The following is a 16802-nucleotide window of genomic DNA, read 5'->3' as shown; positions in this document are numbered from 1 at the left end:
TACTAATTTGTTAATTTAAAAAGTGGCTTTTGGGGGGAGGGGAGAGCGGCCTATTCTTCGAAATGATTTGTTGCGCCCGTATTCCTACATCATTCCATGTTCAAATTTCTACATGACCTCATCTAGATTCTAGGGTACAATGACTTAACCACGCCGAAATAAAAAAAATGTTTATTTTAATAATAGTGACAATAAGAAATGGTTTGTTTGTAGTGTCCATAGCTCGTAATATTGTTTAATATTTTCTAATAAAGACTGATGCAAACTTTATAATGTAACTCTGTTCATAACTAGGCAGAAATGCGGACTTGAAGAATTCTAAATTATATATATTAAAAACTACTATTACTACTTAAAATATGCAAAAGATTATATGAAATTACCAAAGAATTACCATACTTTTCTGAAAGACAGACTAATTAAAACAAGGTTTCTGAATTTATTGTCACCCAGCTGTCACATGCTAAGCCGAAACATTTTAATTTGAATATTGTATTGGAAGACTATTCTAATTTGAGTAAATTCTGTTGAACTGCAAATTTTTGTATATATTTATACAACCCACACATGTTATCGCAAATAGAGATTAGTAAAGGTTTTGTGGGATATTTTATTGTACTCGTACAAGCTGTTATTCTATCTGATTTACAATAAAGTGATTGATTAATCAACAAATATCATAGTCTTAAAGCTTTTCATTTTGATATACTGTACTTTCAGACTTGCATTATTCTAGGTATTTACAGAATCGTGGAGATTTAATCCCTACGAGAAATATAGTATTTATTACACATGTTTTCTTAAAGATTCTGCATATATCGCAATTATTGGGATTAAACGTATGGAATAAATAAAAAGAGACTAACTGACGGAAACACCGATCAAAATGGCGAATTCTTCAAATGACATAGAAGGCAAGTGTAATGACATTCGTACCAATTCATCAGATAAAACCGAAACGTCAAGTGCAAAAGTTTTCAATTTATTGAGTCAATGTAGCAGACGGAATTGCATTAATTGGATATTAAAACTAAAAAAAATGTATTAGTAAACTATGAAATTTAAATAAAGTTTTTATAGCTGAAAGAATTTATAGAACGAGAAACCCAAAATGCGAACAAGTCAAGGTTAACTTCATAAGTCTTAATATTTATATGAATGTAAGTTGTATACGAGCATTATATTCAGTTTTAGTAAGTAAACTTTTACATCTAGAAAAACTCATTTTAAAATTTCGTTTTCGTTATAGATAAGACTAAGAAATCTACAACTTCGCGTATAACCAGTTCAGACTTCGCTGCTGCAGTTAAAGATATCGGTCGATGGAAACTAGAAACAGATAAAAGACCTCCATATTCCTATATTGCGCTGATAGCAATGGCGATACACAGCAATGGAGAGTCAAAAGAAACATTGAGTGGAATATACAAGTAAGACTTTATCAAATATGAATTGAATTTACGGTACTCCCGTATGTGTACCAGGTTAGGGTTAGGCCATAATTTTATTCCGATTTTCCTTATTTTAGTTCTATTTTGAGTTCGGGGACTGTCTGTGCTAGCCAAGTGAATACACCCCCTGCCCATAGGTTTCAGTCTCTTTACACAACTCAATGTAAAGTAGACAAATAAAATTAGTTACACATACTTCTGGAGCGCTGAATTTAGCTACTTTGACTCAAACCTCTACATATGACTACGCCAGGGATAAAGATAATCAAATCAGCGTATTTCATATCAGTCATATATAAATCGAAATGTGACTGAAACTGGCATTCAAATATACAGGCCATGCGGTTGACAAATTCAGTAAAATATGTTCGTATTGCAGGTTAGCAAAGTTATAGTGAAATTTGAGAAAAACACAGCGCCATGTTTTTAAATACCAAATTAGTAATTATCCAGTCGCGGTTACGAATGATTTGAAAGTTTGAATTTTTAGCAAAACCTGCAATTCTTTTTAGCGGGGGCTTTGTACATAAGATCCAGAAGTATAAATTGAAAAAATTATTAATGCCCTATGTATTTCAACAGGTACATTTCAGAAAACTTTCCTTATTATCGCAAAAACCGAAAGGCGTGGCAGAACTCGATCCGACATAATCTTTCATTGAATTCGTGTTTTGTAAAAGTGGCAAGAACAAATGAAGACCCACCAGGAAAAGGTATGTTATACAGTGAAATATTGTCTGCAGCTAACTGCTTGTATTCCTTCGAAAGCTAGGAGTAGAGATTTAGTTTAGTGTTTATTAGGGTTTTCAAGGAACGTTGCTCAAAGCAAGGTCACACGCCTCCACTCACAAATAAAAGATATTAATCACTAAGCAAAAATACGGGTGAATAAAGTGCCAAGGGCTTCTGAGACTTTTGTGAAGAATTGCGCGTTAGTAAATACCGATTGATACGAGACTTTAAAGCAATTCATGTCAACACAATCAAGAAAACAGCCATGGGTAGTTAATCCACATAACTGAAGTTCTTGGAAAAAACAACTGTGGACGTGAAATTTTTCTGTTTGGTAGGTACACTGTAAACCTGACATAGGCAATGTACGACCCGCGGGCCAAATCCTGCAGGATTTGGAAATAGGAACTACGTTGAGTTTTGCAATAAATATTCAGACAACAATTAATACAGTTTTATTATTATTTTCAGGTCACTACTGGACTTTTGCTGAAGGATCACAGAATGTTTTTTCCTTTTTTGACAAGAACGACAGTAGGGTTACCAAGCCAAACAAAAAGGATATAATTTCTACACAACCACAGACCTCAGAACAAACGGAAATGGACTTATCCACCGAGAAAATTAATTCAGATGAAATTAAACACTCCGTGGGAAATACACAAAGAAAATGTCAATGTACGTGCAGTATTAAGATGCCATCTGGTTCATCTGGTAATACATCATCAGACTACGGATATGAATCCCTCTCTTCTGAATCGGAAAGTCCCATGTGTGTAGAAAGTTTGCGACAAAATGATTCAGAAACTTGGCAGTCTGGCCCGTCAGAAACTGACGATCGCGCTTTACACCATGACGATAAAGAGAGAGTTGCAACTAAACATCGTGTTGAATGTAGCAGTAATTATGAAAATAAAACCGTGGAAACTCACAGGAAGAGACAAAGCGATTTTTCTATAGATTCAATTTTGAATAGAACTTGCTCGAAAACATTCTGCAAAAATCAAAACACTAATGTTTCTCAAGATATGTTGTACCGAAAAGCTTGTGTTTCTAAGGCGGAGCCGCTAAACTTTCCCAATCATTCGCGTATAGTACCACAATACACAGCATTTGTAAGACACGATAGTATTTCGCCAGACTGTTCTAATACTCCATATCTCAATCTTATGAGAAATGACAACTCCGACAATACAATTGTGAAATATCCTACCGGTATGATTAACACGTCGTTTCAGACAGACATACCGCCCATTGTAAGAATTCCAACTAATCTTAGTCTACCTCTACATCATATTTCGCCTCCTAGTATTACAGGTGAGAATTTTTACCTTCAAAACTTTGAAGCATTAAGATGCACATCCGTGTCGTCCCAAATATTCCACAATGCCCAGCAGCAGTCTATCAACACACGACCTCATTTTGAGCCCCTATTGCCTCAATTCATGCGTCACAATGGTGATTCATATCCATCAATGTTAGCTCAAGCGATTACACCTCGTTTTTATTTCTAATTTGCCCCTATATTATTGCATTAGAAAATCTTGTCAAAAATTGTTTTATACATATAATATATAAAGTATTATATAAATCAACAGGCGGATTTTAGGAGAACCCATAATTAGCTACTTCATCTACGAAGCTACCAAGTTTATTAACCCCGAAATTTTTTCGGTACCCCCAACACCTTGTATGCAAATTTTCTTAGTCTTTCAAATCCAATTGAAAGCATAAAATATAGTTATTGATCACTCTCACGATTCTTTATTTATACTTTTTATACCTTAAAAAATACAGATTAAAAACTACAGTGTTTTGTAAAACAGAAAAAAAAATTGAAAAATTACTACAGTGCAAGACTAGAAATTGTGATTTCTAATGAAGTCATATCTTGACGAAATGTCGCGTATTCTGCGACTGAAATTTCTAATCCTGTCAGCCTCGTCTGGAAATCTTGCCAAAACCTTCACATAATCGCATCTGTGCAGCATGTAAATGTGAACCGTGGTCAAAGCTGTGACATCAGCGGACCTACGCATTTCAGAACTGAACAGACAAGACTCTCCGAAGTGCCCACCGTCTGACAGGTAATTGACAAATGTGGAAGAACGAATTTCTACCTCACCCCGGCTAATGAAAAACATATGAAGAGCTTTTGTTCCTTCCTTGACAATTTTCTGAAGAAAAAAATACTGTATATTTCTAGGTTAACTATACATGAATATGAAAAATTCAAATTTTTCCTATTTAAAAGAAAGGAAAGCCGATGGGACAACCGAATCACATAGTAGAACACGACTTTGGTCCGTCCGGGATCTAGGCAAAATTTGTGAATATATTTTTCGGGCAGCGTTAAAACGACTAGGAATTTTAAGTGGTTGTTTCTATACTCCATACAGATCTTGTAACCAAGACAACGAAGAATTTCAAACAGTTAGCTCTATACTCACATCTTGCGGCATGTAAACAGAGTATTTCAAAACGTATCCAAGTTCATACACGAATTCATCGCTAACTTCTTCAAACAGAGGAACAGATTGTATTAAAACGGATGTATTGTACCAAACAACCTCACGCCGTAGCGAAGGACTCAATTCCTTTAGAATTTGATGTTCATCGAATAGCTTTCCTTGAAATCGCATTTCGCAGTAATCAAGAACTTTTCGGCGCAGTTTGATGGGAATTCTACGAAATCCCAGGTACTCTTGTATCTGTGTGAAATTCAGGAATGCGTGATAAATATTAACTTGTCTGGAGATTTCCCAAGCACATGTACAACTTGTAAAGAGTATTGCGTGCCAGCATTGTCTCCATCGGAAGTCCATGAATGACTTCGTGTTTGTGTATATATATACTAGTACGGTAATGACACCGTAATTAAGAACCATTTTCAATTGCAACAGACAATTTGGTTCAAATTGCTCTCAGCAAAGAATTGTTTGAAAACTATACAGATCGACTCCTTGGTTCCCCTGGCAACAATGGCTATAGCCTATTTCGCAATCTTGAACAAACGAGTTTTCATCGTTGACAGTCAGTAGCCTACAATGTAATTCCATTCAATCCTGGTATAATTTCAAAATTTACTCTTACATACCTGGTTAATTTTCATCTTGAATGCGTTCTTAGAGGCGTCCATTTCTTCCATAAGGTTAATAGCATTACCAATAAATATGGCAAAAATAATTGCTCCAGTAATCTGACTCAGCATTGTCATCCATAGATCAACCATTCCGACTGGAATAATCTGGCTGTAACCTGTATGGATTGTAGAAATATAGATTGCACGAGCATTAAAAAACAGTGTAGTTACATTTAAATTTGTCTTTGACTATTCTGAGCAGAGGAAAAAGTAATACCGTGTTTCCCCGAAAATAAGACCTAGCCTGATATTTAAAAATGATTTTAATATGAGCCTCCCCTTAAAATAAGACCCAGCAGTTTCTTTTAAATAAAAACGTGTTATTCATAAATAAATGGATATCGGTTTATATCGTGAGTATAAAATGAATATTTAATAAAAATATCGTAATTCTCCACTTTGTAATTTTGTTTTCGATGAATAAAAATAAACATCAAAATTTGATTTTAGTTTGGTTGTGGCATCATCAGGCGGGACAGATTGAATTACCCAGCGGGTCGGATTTGGCCCGCAAGCCGTAATTTGCCCGTGTCACTGCTATATCGTAGTAACGTACACAAATAGTACATTGTACAGAACAAATAGTTCCCACGCTACCTAGGCATAACATCTGACTTGTGCTTTTGAAAAGCGACCATGAGTAGGCTTCCCACCATGTAACGTTAGGATGATCCAATCCTCTCATACGAACCCAGGTATCCTCGGGAAAATCGTAGAACATTGGAACCATGTACTGAAAAGCAACAAAAGAGAAGACATTTCAGGCGTCCTAACTTAACATTCAAAATAGCCAGAAAGATTTATAATCATTCAATTGATGATTAATTTTATGAATGTTAATCCTTTTTTAGTCACATCCTGTATAACTGTGGTTCTTTTAACCCCTTATATACGATCTTAAAAACACCGAGGACTTTAGTAGATTATTTTACCGCCACCCTGAACAACGTTATACACAAATACCTATTTAAATAAAAGGTGGAAGAGACATTTATTTTGAATCGTAAATTCTCGTGTTTTTTTGTGGACCAGGAGTGTGCAACCTGAGGTCTGCGCGCCAAATGCGGCCCTCAAGGAAAAATCTTGCGGCCCGCGAAACGAGTTTTTAATTTAGTAGTAATTCCAAACCCTATACCCGAGTCCAATGTATCATATATGCCTATGACTTTACAATACCCTAACAGCTAGCTTGTGCGAAGCATAAGATCAATAACCAAAATTTTTGAGCTGCAACTACTAGAAAGCTTATGATAAAGGTGCGGCCCGCGGTTTCACCCAGTTATTTCATCTGGCCCTCCTTTATGAAAGGTTGCACTCCCCTAGTGTACACTACTGATACGCGATATTATTGCGATCGATGTTGTGGTCATGGGGGCTTGGATCACCAGCCCCAAGTTAATCGCATGCTAGATAGATAAGGGTTGAAAAATACCTGTAAGCATCCATTGATATGACAAGTCATGAATATAAAGAAGACCAGATAGGCGAACCTCATCATTGACACGGCGAAATCGTATTGGAGATTGAAGATTTCTTCCCAATGATGAATACCACGGATAAGCCTGTGAAAGATTATTGCTTGTCAAGCAGACAAATATACGATATTTGGTATTTCGTCTATTAAACAGAACCAAAATATGAACAACGCAAACAAAGGCGATAGAAAAACAGAAAAAATATGTGAACGCGGGTTGACATTATTAAATCAAGTTGCACCACCAATAAAAATTGGACTAAGACTGTCCAAAGTCAGATTACAGTTCTTTGACAGTCGACGAAATTACTGACAGCGCATGCACAACAGGAACCCACAAATAAAACCCATCTTCGTAAAGACTTTGTTTAGAACTAAGAACTAACTAGAGTATAGATGGGGAGTAAGTATATGGCCCCAAAAGCGATTTGCATGGCAAGAACTATTTGAAGACAACGGGTTCGATGCAGGGAAGAAATACAATATGTATCTCATCACTCAAGTGCAAATCTTGTTTAAATTGCCTGAGCGGCTGCAAAATTGAATGGCTGCGTCGCGAGTAAGTTTGTCGATTGGCAAATATAGACTTGAGTCAAGTATAATCAATAGGAATTGACGTACCTTGGTACTCTCGCAACTTTTACGAGAGCAACTGCTTTCCCGATTCTAAGAAACCTTACTGCCTTGCTTCTTTTAGTATCGAGAAATAGACGAACGATGAAGTCAAATGGCAAGGAAGCGATCAGATCAATGAAGAACCATCGGCGAATATATCTGAAAAGGTTTATGCTGATTTAATTCTTTGATTACAACTAACAAACAGAATTGAAAAACTGGCATAAAGGTTCATTTTTAAATTTAAAACAAGAAATTCCGAATTTATAGAGGATGATATGAAGGTCGAGAAAGTGTGTATGATATCATAATATGATCACACATCGACGCTCCAAAAGTGACGCTCCAAAAGCGACGCTCCAATATATATAGAGGTAACTGATTTTGTTCGCCTACTTTACATAAAGTTGTGTAAATGGACTGAAATCTATGGGCAGGGGGTATATTCAATTGGCTAACACAGACAATCTCCGAACACGTAACAGAACTAAAATAAGGAAAATCGGATTAAAATTATGGCCTAACCCTAACCTGGTACATATACTACGGGAGTACACATCTGTCTTTAATCAGAGCACAGCGCATATTTGAAGCTTTTACTTTGTCTATCTTCAAGTTTAGCAATAAAATAACACCGAGTTTCCGGCAATTCATCGGTCTTCTTCATCTTTTTTGTTAAGTTATTCTGAACATTCATTTTTAGTTTTTGGGACCTGATAATGTGACCTAAACATACTCATGATCCAACTTAATTGAAAACCAGCGATTGATTTTTATGTGAATCAAAGAAATATGCTCCAAACTTACAGTTTAGCGATCTTCCTAGGTTCAAGCTCGACGGTTGTTTTGTCACCGCCGTCTGTTTTTATTCCAGTTCGAAAGTTCAAAATGATATCCGCCATGAACCACATGTCAGATATCAGTTTGAAGACGACGCTGCGAATGTCTTCTTCTGCCCTGTGGGAGAATAGAAAAAGATTACATTCTTCATAAAAAGTTGTTCAAGGGGATACTTATTTTTGGTATATAAGTTATCGTTAGCTCATTTCAGACTTCGATAAAGTGGTGAAATTTTCAAAACATCTTAATGTCATGCGACAAAACTTCTCATGACGTTATGCTGAGAAATTTGAGGTTTATTTGAAGGCGTGATTTGGGAACCCAGAGCTAATATTCGTTAGCAATGTCAGCTTTAATGTTTGATGATTTACGAAATCTAATTCTCAAGTTTGCTTATGCAAGAACATTCATGTGAATCGGAGTTCTTATTAATATTGGAGGTTGAGCCGAGGTACTATTGTCAAACTCTCCTGAACTGAGAATTGCAGTCGTAGTCGTAATTTTCTGTAGTCTTAGTCGAAAGTACTCATTATTTTATAGTCATATTCAAAGTCAGGAATCTAAAAAGCATTGAGTTGACTGAGCATTCTCAAGAGACTAGTAAAAAAGCCTTGCATGCGGCATGCGCCAAAATTTCCGTCATCAAAATTAAACTTCCCTAGGGTTCCCTCGTAGCTGGTTAGAGTCAAAGTTTTCTCTAACCTAGATTCTCTTAGTCTTTCCGTAATCGAGAGTCTGAATTAAAATCGTTTCTGAATCATTCGAATTCGGGATTGGGTGTCATTTTCCCCGAGTTGTTAGCCATGTGAATAGAACCCTAATGTACTCGCGCAAAAAAAGCAGTATCCATATCTTCGAAAAGTTACAAATTTAGCCACGTCAGTATTTTAATAAGTAAACGAATAGTTCTTGGTGACCATAGGTTTCTCGCACAGAGCCCTGGGTTTCCGTATGAAGCACTTTAAGGACCTATGTCCTAGAGCTGAGATCTGAAGCCCAAATTTCGGGTCGGGCTCGGGCCTGAAATGTCAATCATTACGTTCAGGTCGGGTCGGGCTTCTCTATCACTGACTTTTTTTTAAATGAGGCGTTGCCTCATCAACACGACACATACTAAACTCTTGCAATGACAATTCAATAAACTCTTAAATAAAATATGAATTTTCGGGTTCGCTTCGGGCCTGCAAATTAGTCGGGCTCGGGTCTGGTTTAATACCCACGGGCCTGGATCGGGCCGGGCTGGAAGTTTTGGCCCGATCTTACCTTTACAGTATGCCCTAATGTACTCACGTAGAAAAAGCAATGTCCATTGGAATTATGACGATATTTGCCAGGATCAAAATAGCTGATAAAACGTCCCAAGTCAATCGAAAATTACTGAAAGGATGAATAACAAATCCAGCTTTCATAAGTCGCTCATGTTCATGCATTACCTGTAAAGTATAAGAGAAATAGCTATTGACATTTCATAGTTGACCTGGGTAGATGGAACTCCGCCACTCATTTTAAATTTACCAATATTTTGGCGCAAAAATTTGATTTGGCATTTGCGTGAACTTTCCATGAGATAGCGGAGAATATTGCAATAGTCTCGCATATCATTGGATTTGGATTTACGTCTTTCTTGCGGATTAACTAGTTGAAGTGAAATCAAGTCCATGCTCCCGAAAATAAATAACTAGCCAACTAATCCCATACCCGACATGGACTGGTAACCGGACGAGAGACCGTGGTTCGCCATATGATTACCGGCTTACCGACTTTCTTTTCTCTCCCGGAATAACTCTAGAAAACGTATCCGATCCCATCCTAAGTGAAATGAGAAAAATCGGAAATATTAGAGAGTTGGACAAAATAACATAAATAGATTGTTGTGTGCGTTTAATATTAGTTAATGAATTGTGAAAATTACGATTCGGATAATTCACTATTCATACAATAAGCGGCGCTCCAGAACTATGTGCACCAAGATGTCGCACAACCTGAACCCAAACCTTTACACACATACTATGTTCAGGTTGTGCGCATTTTTGTGCACTTCTGGCGATTCCAAAATAAACTCTACGATTTCTGAGCATCACCTAGCGGATATGTTTTGGATTACCGGACTCACCACGGGGTTCATTGATGGCAGGTAAGTATTATCCAGTTAGGAATGAATGAAAAATTTGAATTTTTAGCGCAATCTGCGATCATAACCCTAACTGGATAATTACTAAGTTTTTTATTTTGAGCGTTGGCAGGGGTTTTGCACAGAAGTTCCAAAAGTATAAATTGAAAAACTTAGCAATAGTCGCATGTCCGGACTATTTCGCTGAAAATTACAGAAATATCGCTTTTAATATATTTGCTTAGCCGGTGTTGACAAAAATATGATAAATTTTTAAAATCCAGTGAGAACATTTGGACTTCGGTGATAATTAAATTTCCACAGAAACGAAAATATAAATTCTTAACATTCCACCAACGCAGGCTCGTTCATGGGAATGGGATTAGCATGGGAAACGTCCCATGGGATGAGATGGGACAGCACACATTTGTATTTCCCATGGGACACGAAAACCGTCTGATTTTGGGTGAAATTAGGGTAAAACATTTCGTTTTGGACTTCGTGTCCCTATATTTGAGCATAGCCCTCTTGTTAGTTATAAAGAGCAAAATATATTCAGCATTAACAATATACTTTGTGAATGGGCTGGTGGACACATGTGCATATAATAGCAATGAATTTAAAGTTAACGAAGCCAGTAAATTTTGTTGTTTCGCATGTCTATTCGTACATGTAATCCTATTTAGTAGACGCTGAACCTGAATTTAACAATTTCTATTGAATTGTATTCCAATGGGAATCCCGTGGGATGAGATGGGACAGGCATAAATTGTTCTGGGATGGGACTCAAAAATATTTTTCATGGACAAGCCTGCATTAAAGGCCTGCATACCCCAAAGTTTTTGTCACCAAAATTTGATTTCCTCAGGAGTTCGGAGCTGGTGTCGGAATATAAATTCCATCAACGTGGGGAGTCGGGGGTCACGGTGTATATATATATTTTAATGTGTACTCAACAGCTTTCATTGAGTTCATCTTGTGATAGATTGAAATTCGACCCACCTCGTTTCGTCTCTTAGCAGCTCGCCAAAATCGTGTGGGCGATTTTTGATTTTCCATCATGTTTAATTATGACTATATCACTACCAATTAACAACTTAACTGGTTAAAATACACGGAACGTTTTCAATTAAACTGATTTTAGCATCCTATGCATAGACAGATTTGTCTTGACTCGTATGTCCCCGAACTCGTAATAAAACTAAAATAAGTAAAATCGGAATAAAATTATGGCTTGGCCCTAACCTGGTACACATAGTACGGGAGTACCCTCTAGTCTAGTCTAAACTGCCTGGCAACGCGCTAACATGATATTTTATCAAAGACTATTTGACTCAACTGTTCTGGCTCAGGCTTGACAGACATCGTCTATCTGTTTTATAGTTTGTTAGATAATATCTGATTTTCAGTAGAATCAGGAATTTACTTTCCGTTTTCTACATTACGATGGCTAAAATCTTCTAATTGTCAATAATCTAAACCTTGCGTATTAGAATTGCAACAATTCAACACTCACTCACTGCTATACTCTTTGCAGTGGCAAAATATATATTTCCCAGGTAGTAAATCATAATACTCGAACAAATTTGCCTCAAAAATCGATTAAGATTGCAAATTAATCTCTTAAAACAATTTGTAATAGTCGATTAATATTTTTGAAGTGTTCGCTAATCAGTGTGATTGCGTGATAATCCTCGGTTGCTATTGGTGACTCTAGAAGAGATTTCGACTCAGCTGGAATACGTAGTACAGTCAAAATTTATTGGACACGAAATGGACTTATGAATCGTTTTGCAAAATTTGGTACTCCCGTAGTGTGTGTACCAGGTTAGGGTTAGGCCATAACTTTATTCTGATTTTCTCTATTTTAGTTCTATTACGAGTTCAAGGATTGTCTGTGTTAGCCAAGTGAACATACCCCCTGCCCATAGGTTTCAGTACCTTTACACAACTTGAAGTAAAGTAGGCGAACAAAATTAGTTACCTCCATATTGGTACACACACTTCTGAAACGTCCAAAGTTGCTGTTCTTGTTTAAAATAAATATTCACTATTACTTTTATTTTTCGAATTTCTTATTTCAATTTACTTTCACTACAAGTATTGCCGATTTGTCGTGGTGTGTTAGTTATCGTAGGTAAGGCACATTATTTTCTCAAGACCAAATCCCAAACGCGTTACTTTTGAAGCGACTTAGTATTTATGTAGAATAAAATTCAGCGCGCCAGAAGTGTGTGAACCAATATGGAAGTAACTAATTTGGTTCGCCCACTCTATATCAAGTTGTGTAAAGGAATGGAAGCCTAAGAACAGGGGGTATATTCACTTGGCTAACACAGGCAGTCCCCGAACTTGTAATGGAACTAAAATAGGGAAAATCGGTGGCTAACCCTAACAGGGTACAGGTACACACACTACAGGATTACCCAAAATTCGATATAATCATGTCACCAGCCTAAATGAACGCTCATCTCAAACTTTGTTCTAAACTTTAACAAAGAGCCTTTAAAAAGTTATCTGATGCCTTCGAGTTCGTGTGGCTGTCAAATTATAAAGGTTCCATTACATTTGAACCCACGTACATTTGAACCCATGACAATTGCACCTGTATGCTATTGCACCTATGAATTTTTTTTTGTTTCACGGATAGTTAAACCCATACTAACCCTAACCCATGGGTTTTAGCACCCGCATATAGATTGAACCCGTGGATATACGCATGGGTTCAAATGTACATGGGTTCAAATGTACGGTCACCAATTATAAATATTACAGAAATAACAAAATGCCTTGTATATGTGCAAATTAACGAAGTCGGAAATTATAATTAATAAAACTCGGAAAAGTAACTTGGAACGCTACCAATCAAAATCAGGGGGTGCAACCTTTTAATACAAGAGGACCAGGTACTAATAACTGGGTTAAACCGCGTGGCGCACGTACATTACATAGAATTAGAACGCACGATTTTTTTTGTAAGTGATCTTATGACATGCGTTGTTCGCTTCGCGCAAGTTAGCTGTACGGGCATTGTAACGCCATAGGCATAGATAATAAATCGGACTCAGGTATGGCCTTTGTATAGGGTTACCATATTTTTGTGACTTCAAATCGGGACGCCTCAAAAGACAACGACCCCTTAGCTGTGATTTTGTAACTTCATACCATCCGATTTTACTACATAGGCCTACATTTAAAGCTGTCTCGGCTCAGTCGGCTGGCTTCATTGACCATATTGTTATCGAAATTTCATGCGCATATTCTCTGTCGGGTTCAGTTCGGAAATAGGAAGGAATTGACGTTAACGATACCGGTACAAATAATTCGAATTTAGACTAAATATTATTGGTTTTACATTTGATACGTCTGCCATCAATGGGAATCAGCGGGAAACGAACGCATTCACCTCCAGGGCTAGCGCTGCGCTACACAGAAACAAAAGTAACGAGAACATGTTTGTGTATTATGCTGAAAACGTGGGACTTTTGGCTGACTTATCGGGACGGCGGGACAAAACGATGGAAAGCGGGACTGTCCCGCCTAAATCGAGACGTATGGTAAGCCTACCTTTGTAGCTCAAATGAATTGGAATTACTCGCACGAACCAGATTAAATTGAAATCCAGTTTCGCAGGTCGCACCATTCAAAATTGACTTTTTTCGCTGTGGGCAGTATTTGGCCCGCAGGCCGTGGTTTGCACATTCCTCAATCTAATTATCACCACATTAATTAAAAGTTACATTAATTAAAAACTCTTACCGCTTTGTCGCTTCCATACAATTTTCTTGACCATTTAGTGATCGGAACCTTGTTAGTTGTTGGTGTAATCTTTTCAACCATGCTGTTTCACAATGTAAAAGCAAGTGTTAGTTGGTTAGACTAATTAACAACTAACTAAACTTACGTAACACAAAGTAAACGACATAGAAAAGTAAACTGAATTTAAACATTTAAAATAAGAAACAATAAAACATTAATAATGGATTGAATATGTAAAATATTCAATTTTATATTAGGTAGTTATGTTTAACAAAACTCGGGGCGCAGTTAGCAAATCGCCGTGGCGCGCGCTGAATTAACTGAACAGACTAAACGACGATCTTCGGATATCCTATTAATTCCACATCGCGTATATATGTAATCAGAGGCGTATTATAGATGCAATTCTCAATTTTTAGAAACTTCCTTTAAATTGTTTAAATATGGAGTTATTTTAACGATTCATGCTAGTATGAATAAAGAAGTTCGAAATATTGTCATTTCCAAATTATTGTAAGTCATTAGGTTCTACCCGAACACTCCAGCTCTCGGTCGGCCTTGGTTATTTAACCACTAATAATTAAGAATGGGGGAAAAGTTTCAGATATTTGTTGGATCAGTAATATCCGAATACAGCCTTGGCATCACAAATAACTCGCTATGGTTTAAGAATGCCCGATTGATAAATGCTGCCGACGTTACCCGATAGTAAAGCAGCTCCAGTGGTAGATAACTGAGAGAACAAAATACACAATATAATTACATGTAATTAAGTCCTAAGTTCTTAAATCTCATGTGACCTATTAACATCAAGACTTGCCTTATTAACTTTATAATATTGAATTGCTGACTCGCACATATACATTTTAAATTTTATCTCTATTTTTATCCATATTTCATCGCGAATGCTTTATTTGACTCATTTCACATATACAACATGGGTCAGAAGCCTCGATGACCTAACCGGTCTTGCATACCGACCCTCACAAATAATTATAACCAATTATCATTGAATTATTATTTTTTGTTTCTGTTGCTTCAAATGTTTTTATAGTGTTGACGTTATTTGTGAAATGAAATCTTTCTCTGGGTACCTGTACGGTATACATCAAAAGTACAGAAAATATATTTACATTTTCGCACTCTGTACAGAGACGACGGATTTCAGTCTTGCTGATATTGTAGCCTTTGGTGCAATAATCGTCGTGTCCGAACGAGACATTCGTTTTTTCAGTCCACGAGCAGCACGCCCAAGTTTCAGTCGTTGTTTCAGCGTTCCTATGCTTCTACGTGGAAGATCCAATATTTTTGCAAATGGGAGACTTTTCTGAGATCTGAAATATTAATACCTTGCATTTAAAATAAGGCTTAACATAAAACTTCCTATTTTCAGTAATATTTGGGAAAAAGTTTGTAAAAAAATTACAGCTAAAAGGACTTCATTTCCAAACAAGCAGGAATAACAGATATCTCGGAAAACTTGACGAAGCACGAAAATAGATTCATGTGCATGTTTAACAATTACTCCTTCAAATTACCCCTCGAGGCTTCCACTTAGTCCATTTGAGAGTTTGTTTTAATTACATAGCAAATAGAACAATAACGTACAAACAAACAACAGCAACAGAAATTGTCAGATTCACCGAAATAGCGAACAAATTTAAAGTGGGATTTAAAACGATGATGAGCGCACTGTGTTTCCCCGAAAATATCTCAATCCTTTTTTTTTTCGAAAAATGAAACTGGGCCTTATTTTGGAGGAAGTCTTTTATTTTTATTTATCAAAAACACAATTACAAAGTAGAGAATTACGAGACTTTCGAATATAGAAAATATGACAATCGATATCCATTTACTCATAACTAACACGTTTTTATTTGAAATAACTGCTAAACATAGATTACTAATCATTTAAAACGTGTAGGAGAGATTTCTTGCTATCGACAAGGTAAAAAAAATCGCGCTGTCGACTATAGGTCTTATTTTAAGGCGAGGGCTTATATTAAAATTATTTTTTAAATTCGGGCTAGGTCTTATTTTCGGGGAAACACGGTAGTTACTCACATTACATCAAAAATACATATGAAACAATTAAACAGCGCTAATAACAGCGCGCAATTTTTCTCAATGGGAAGCAATTGGAAAATCATATTACGCAGAAAAATTAGAAAAGAAACTTTAACTCTAAAAGCATTGGTACCTAAATGTCTACGTAATCCTATTCTGTTTACCTGACTTCTTTATCCATATTGGACGTATCACTACGCATCCCCACATTCCCCGTCAACGACATGGCTTCAGTTATGGGGCGCTCTTTCCCCCTATTACTTGTTAAAAAGGTCTACATGTTGCGAAAATAATTCGAAATTATTTGTTCATGGAAATGTCTTCTGGATTTTTTCTTTATGACGTCACACACAGAAACTTTGAGTGAATTCGCCAGTATGTTTTCATTTCCGTCATAATTTGAGAATTCTAGTAACTTTTATTTATTCTGCAATAATAGACCACGAATTACAGTGTGAACATCATGTTCATTCACGCATCTGTTGATATAACAAAATTACTGAATTTAATTATTAAAATTACAACTAATGGCAATCGTCGCAAGTATTGCAAGTGTGCTGTCGTAATACCGTGTTTCCCCGAAAATAAGACCGACCCTGAAAATAAGACCTA

General features: G+C 36.6%; 2 protein-coding genes across 3 annotated transcripts; one reads left to right on the top strand and one right to left on the bottom strand.

Moving 5' to 3' along the window:
* The first annotated feature begins 698 nt into the window (after window positions 1–698).
* On the top strand, window positions 699–3993 carry LOC120326342 (uncharacterized). The gene is made up of 4 exons (XM_039392613.2): window positions 699–914; window positions 1250–1430; window positions 2034–2164; window positions 2655–3993. The coding sequence occupies exons 1-4, from the start codon at window positions 887–889 to the stop codon at window positions 3695–3697; spliced, it is 1383 nt and encodes a 460-aa protein (XP_039248547.2). The 5' UTR covers window positions 699–886; the 3' UTR covers window positions 3698–3993.
* LOC120326337 (potassium/sodium hyperpolarization-activated cyclic nucleotide-gated channel 2-like) lies at window positions 3922–16510 on the bottom strand. 2 transcript variants are annotated; one of them, XM_039392606.2, is made up of 11 exons: window positions 16355–16510; window positions 15257–15457; window positions 14124–14205; window positions 9545–9687; window positions 8222–8371; window positions 7421–7573; window positions 6758–6887; window positions 5923–6058; window positions 5281–5441; window positions 4634–4894; window positions 3922–4360 (listed from the first exon to the last, which is right to left on the bottom strand). In XM_039392606.2, exons 1-11 carry the CDS (start codon window positions 16414–16416, stop codon window positions 4043–4045), a joined length of 1797 nt encoding a protein of 598 aa, XP_039248540.2. In that variant the 5' UTR covers window positions 16417–16510; the 3' UTR covers window positions 3922–4042. The 2 variants fall into 2 exon arrangements, with proteins under 2 accessions (XP_039248540.2, XP_039248541.1); XM_039392607.2 differs by lacking the exons at window positions 14124–14205; window positions 15257–15457; window positions 16355–16510 and adding an exon at window positions 11367–11493.
* Window positions 16511–16802: the final 292 nt, after the last annotated feature.

The sequence above is a fragment of the Styela clava genome, chromosome 4 (assembly GCF_964204865.1).
Source record: "Styela clava chromosome 4, kaStyClav1.hap1.2, whole genome shotgun sequence".
NCBI lineage: Eukaryota > Metazoa > Chordata > Ascidiacea > Stolidobranchia > Styelidae > Styela > Styela clava.
The sequence above is the reverse complement of the archived record's forward strand: the minus strand, read 5'-3'. Positions and strand labels throughout refer to the sequence as shown.

Bases quoted from the DNA above. Each gene is read 5' to 3' on its own strand.
- LOC120326342 (XM_039392613.2), top strand. From the start codon at position 887: ATGGCGAATTCTTCAAATGACATAGAAG. The intron at 915-1,249 runs GCAAGTGTAATG...TTTTCGTTATAG, and splicing joins TTCTTCAAATGACATAGAAG to ATAAGACTAAGAAATCTACA. The intron at 1,431-2,033 runs GTAAGACTTTAT...GTATTTCAACAG, and splicing joins ACATTGAGTGGAATATACAA to GTACATTTCAGAAAACTTTC.
- LOC120326337 (XM_039392606.2), bottom strand. From the start codon at position 16,416: ATGTCGTTGACGGGGAATGTGGGGATGCGTAGTGATACGTCCAATATG. The intron at 9,688-14,123 runs GTAAGAGTTTTT...TATACTTTACAG, and splicing joins TGTATGGAAGCGACAAAGCG to GTAATGCATGAACATGAGCG. The intron at 6,059-6,757 runs GTATTTTTCAAC...GTTGCTTTTCAG, and splicing joins ATATCAATGGATGCTTACAG to TACATGGTTCCAATGTTCTA.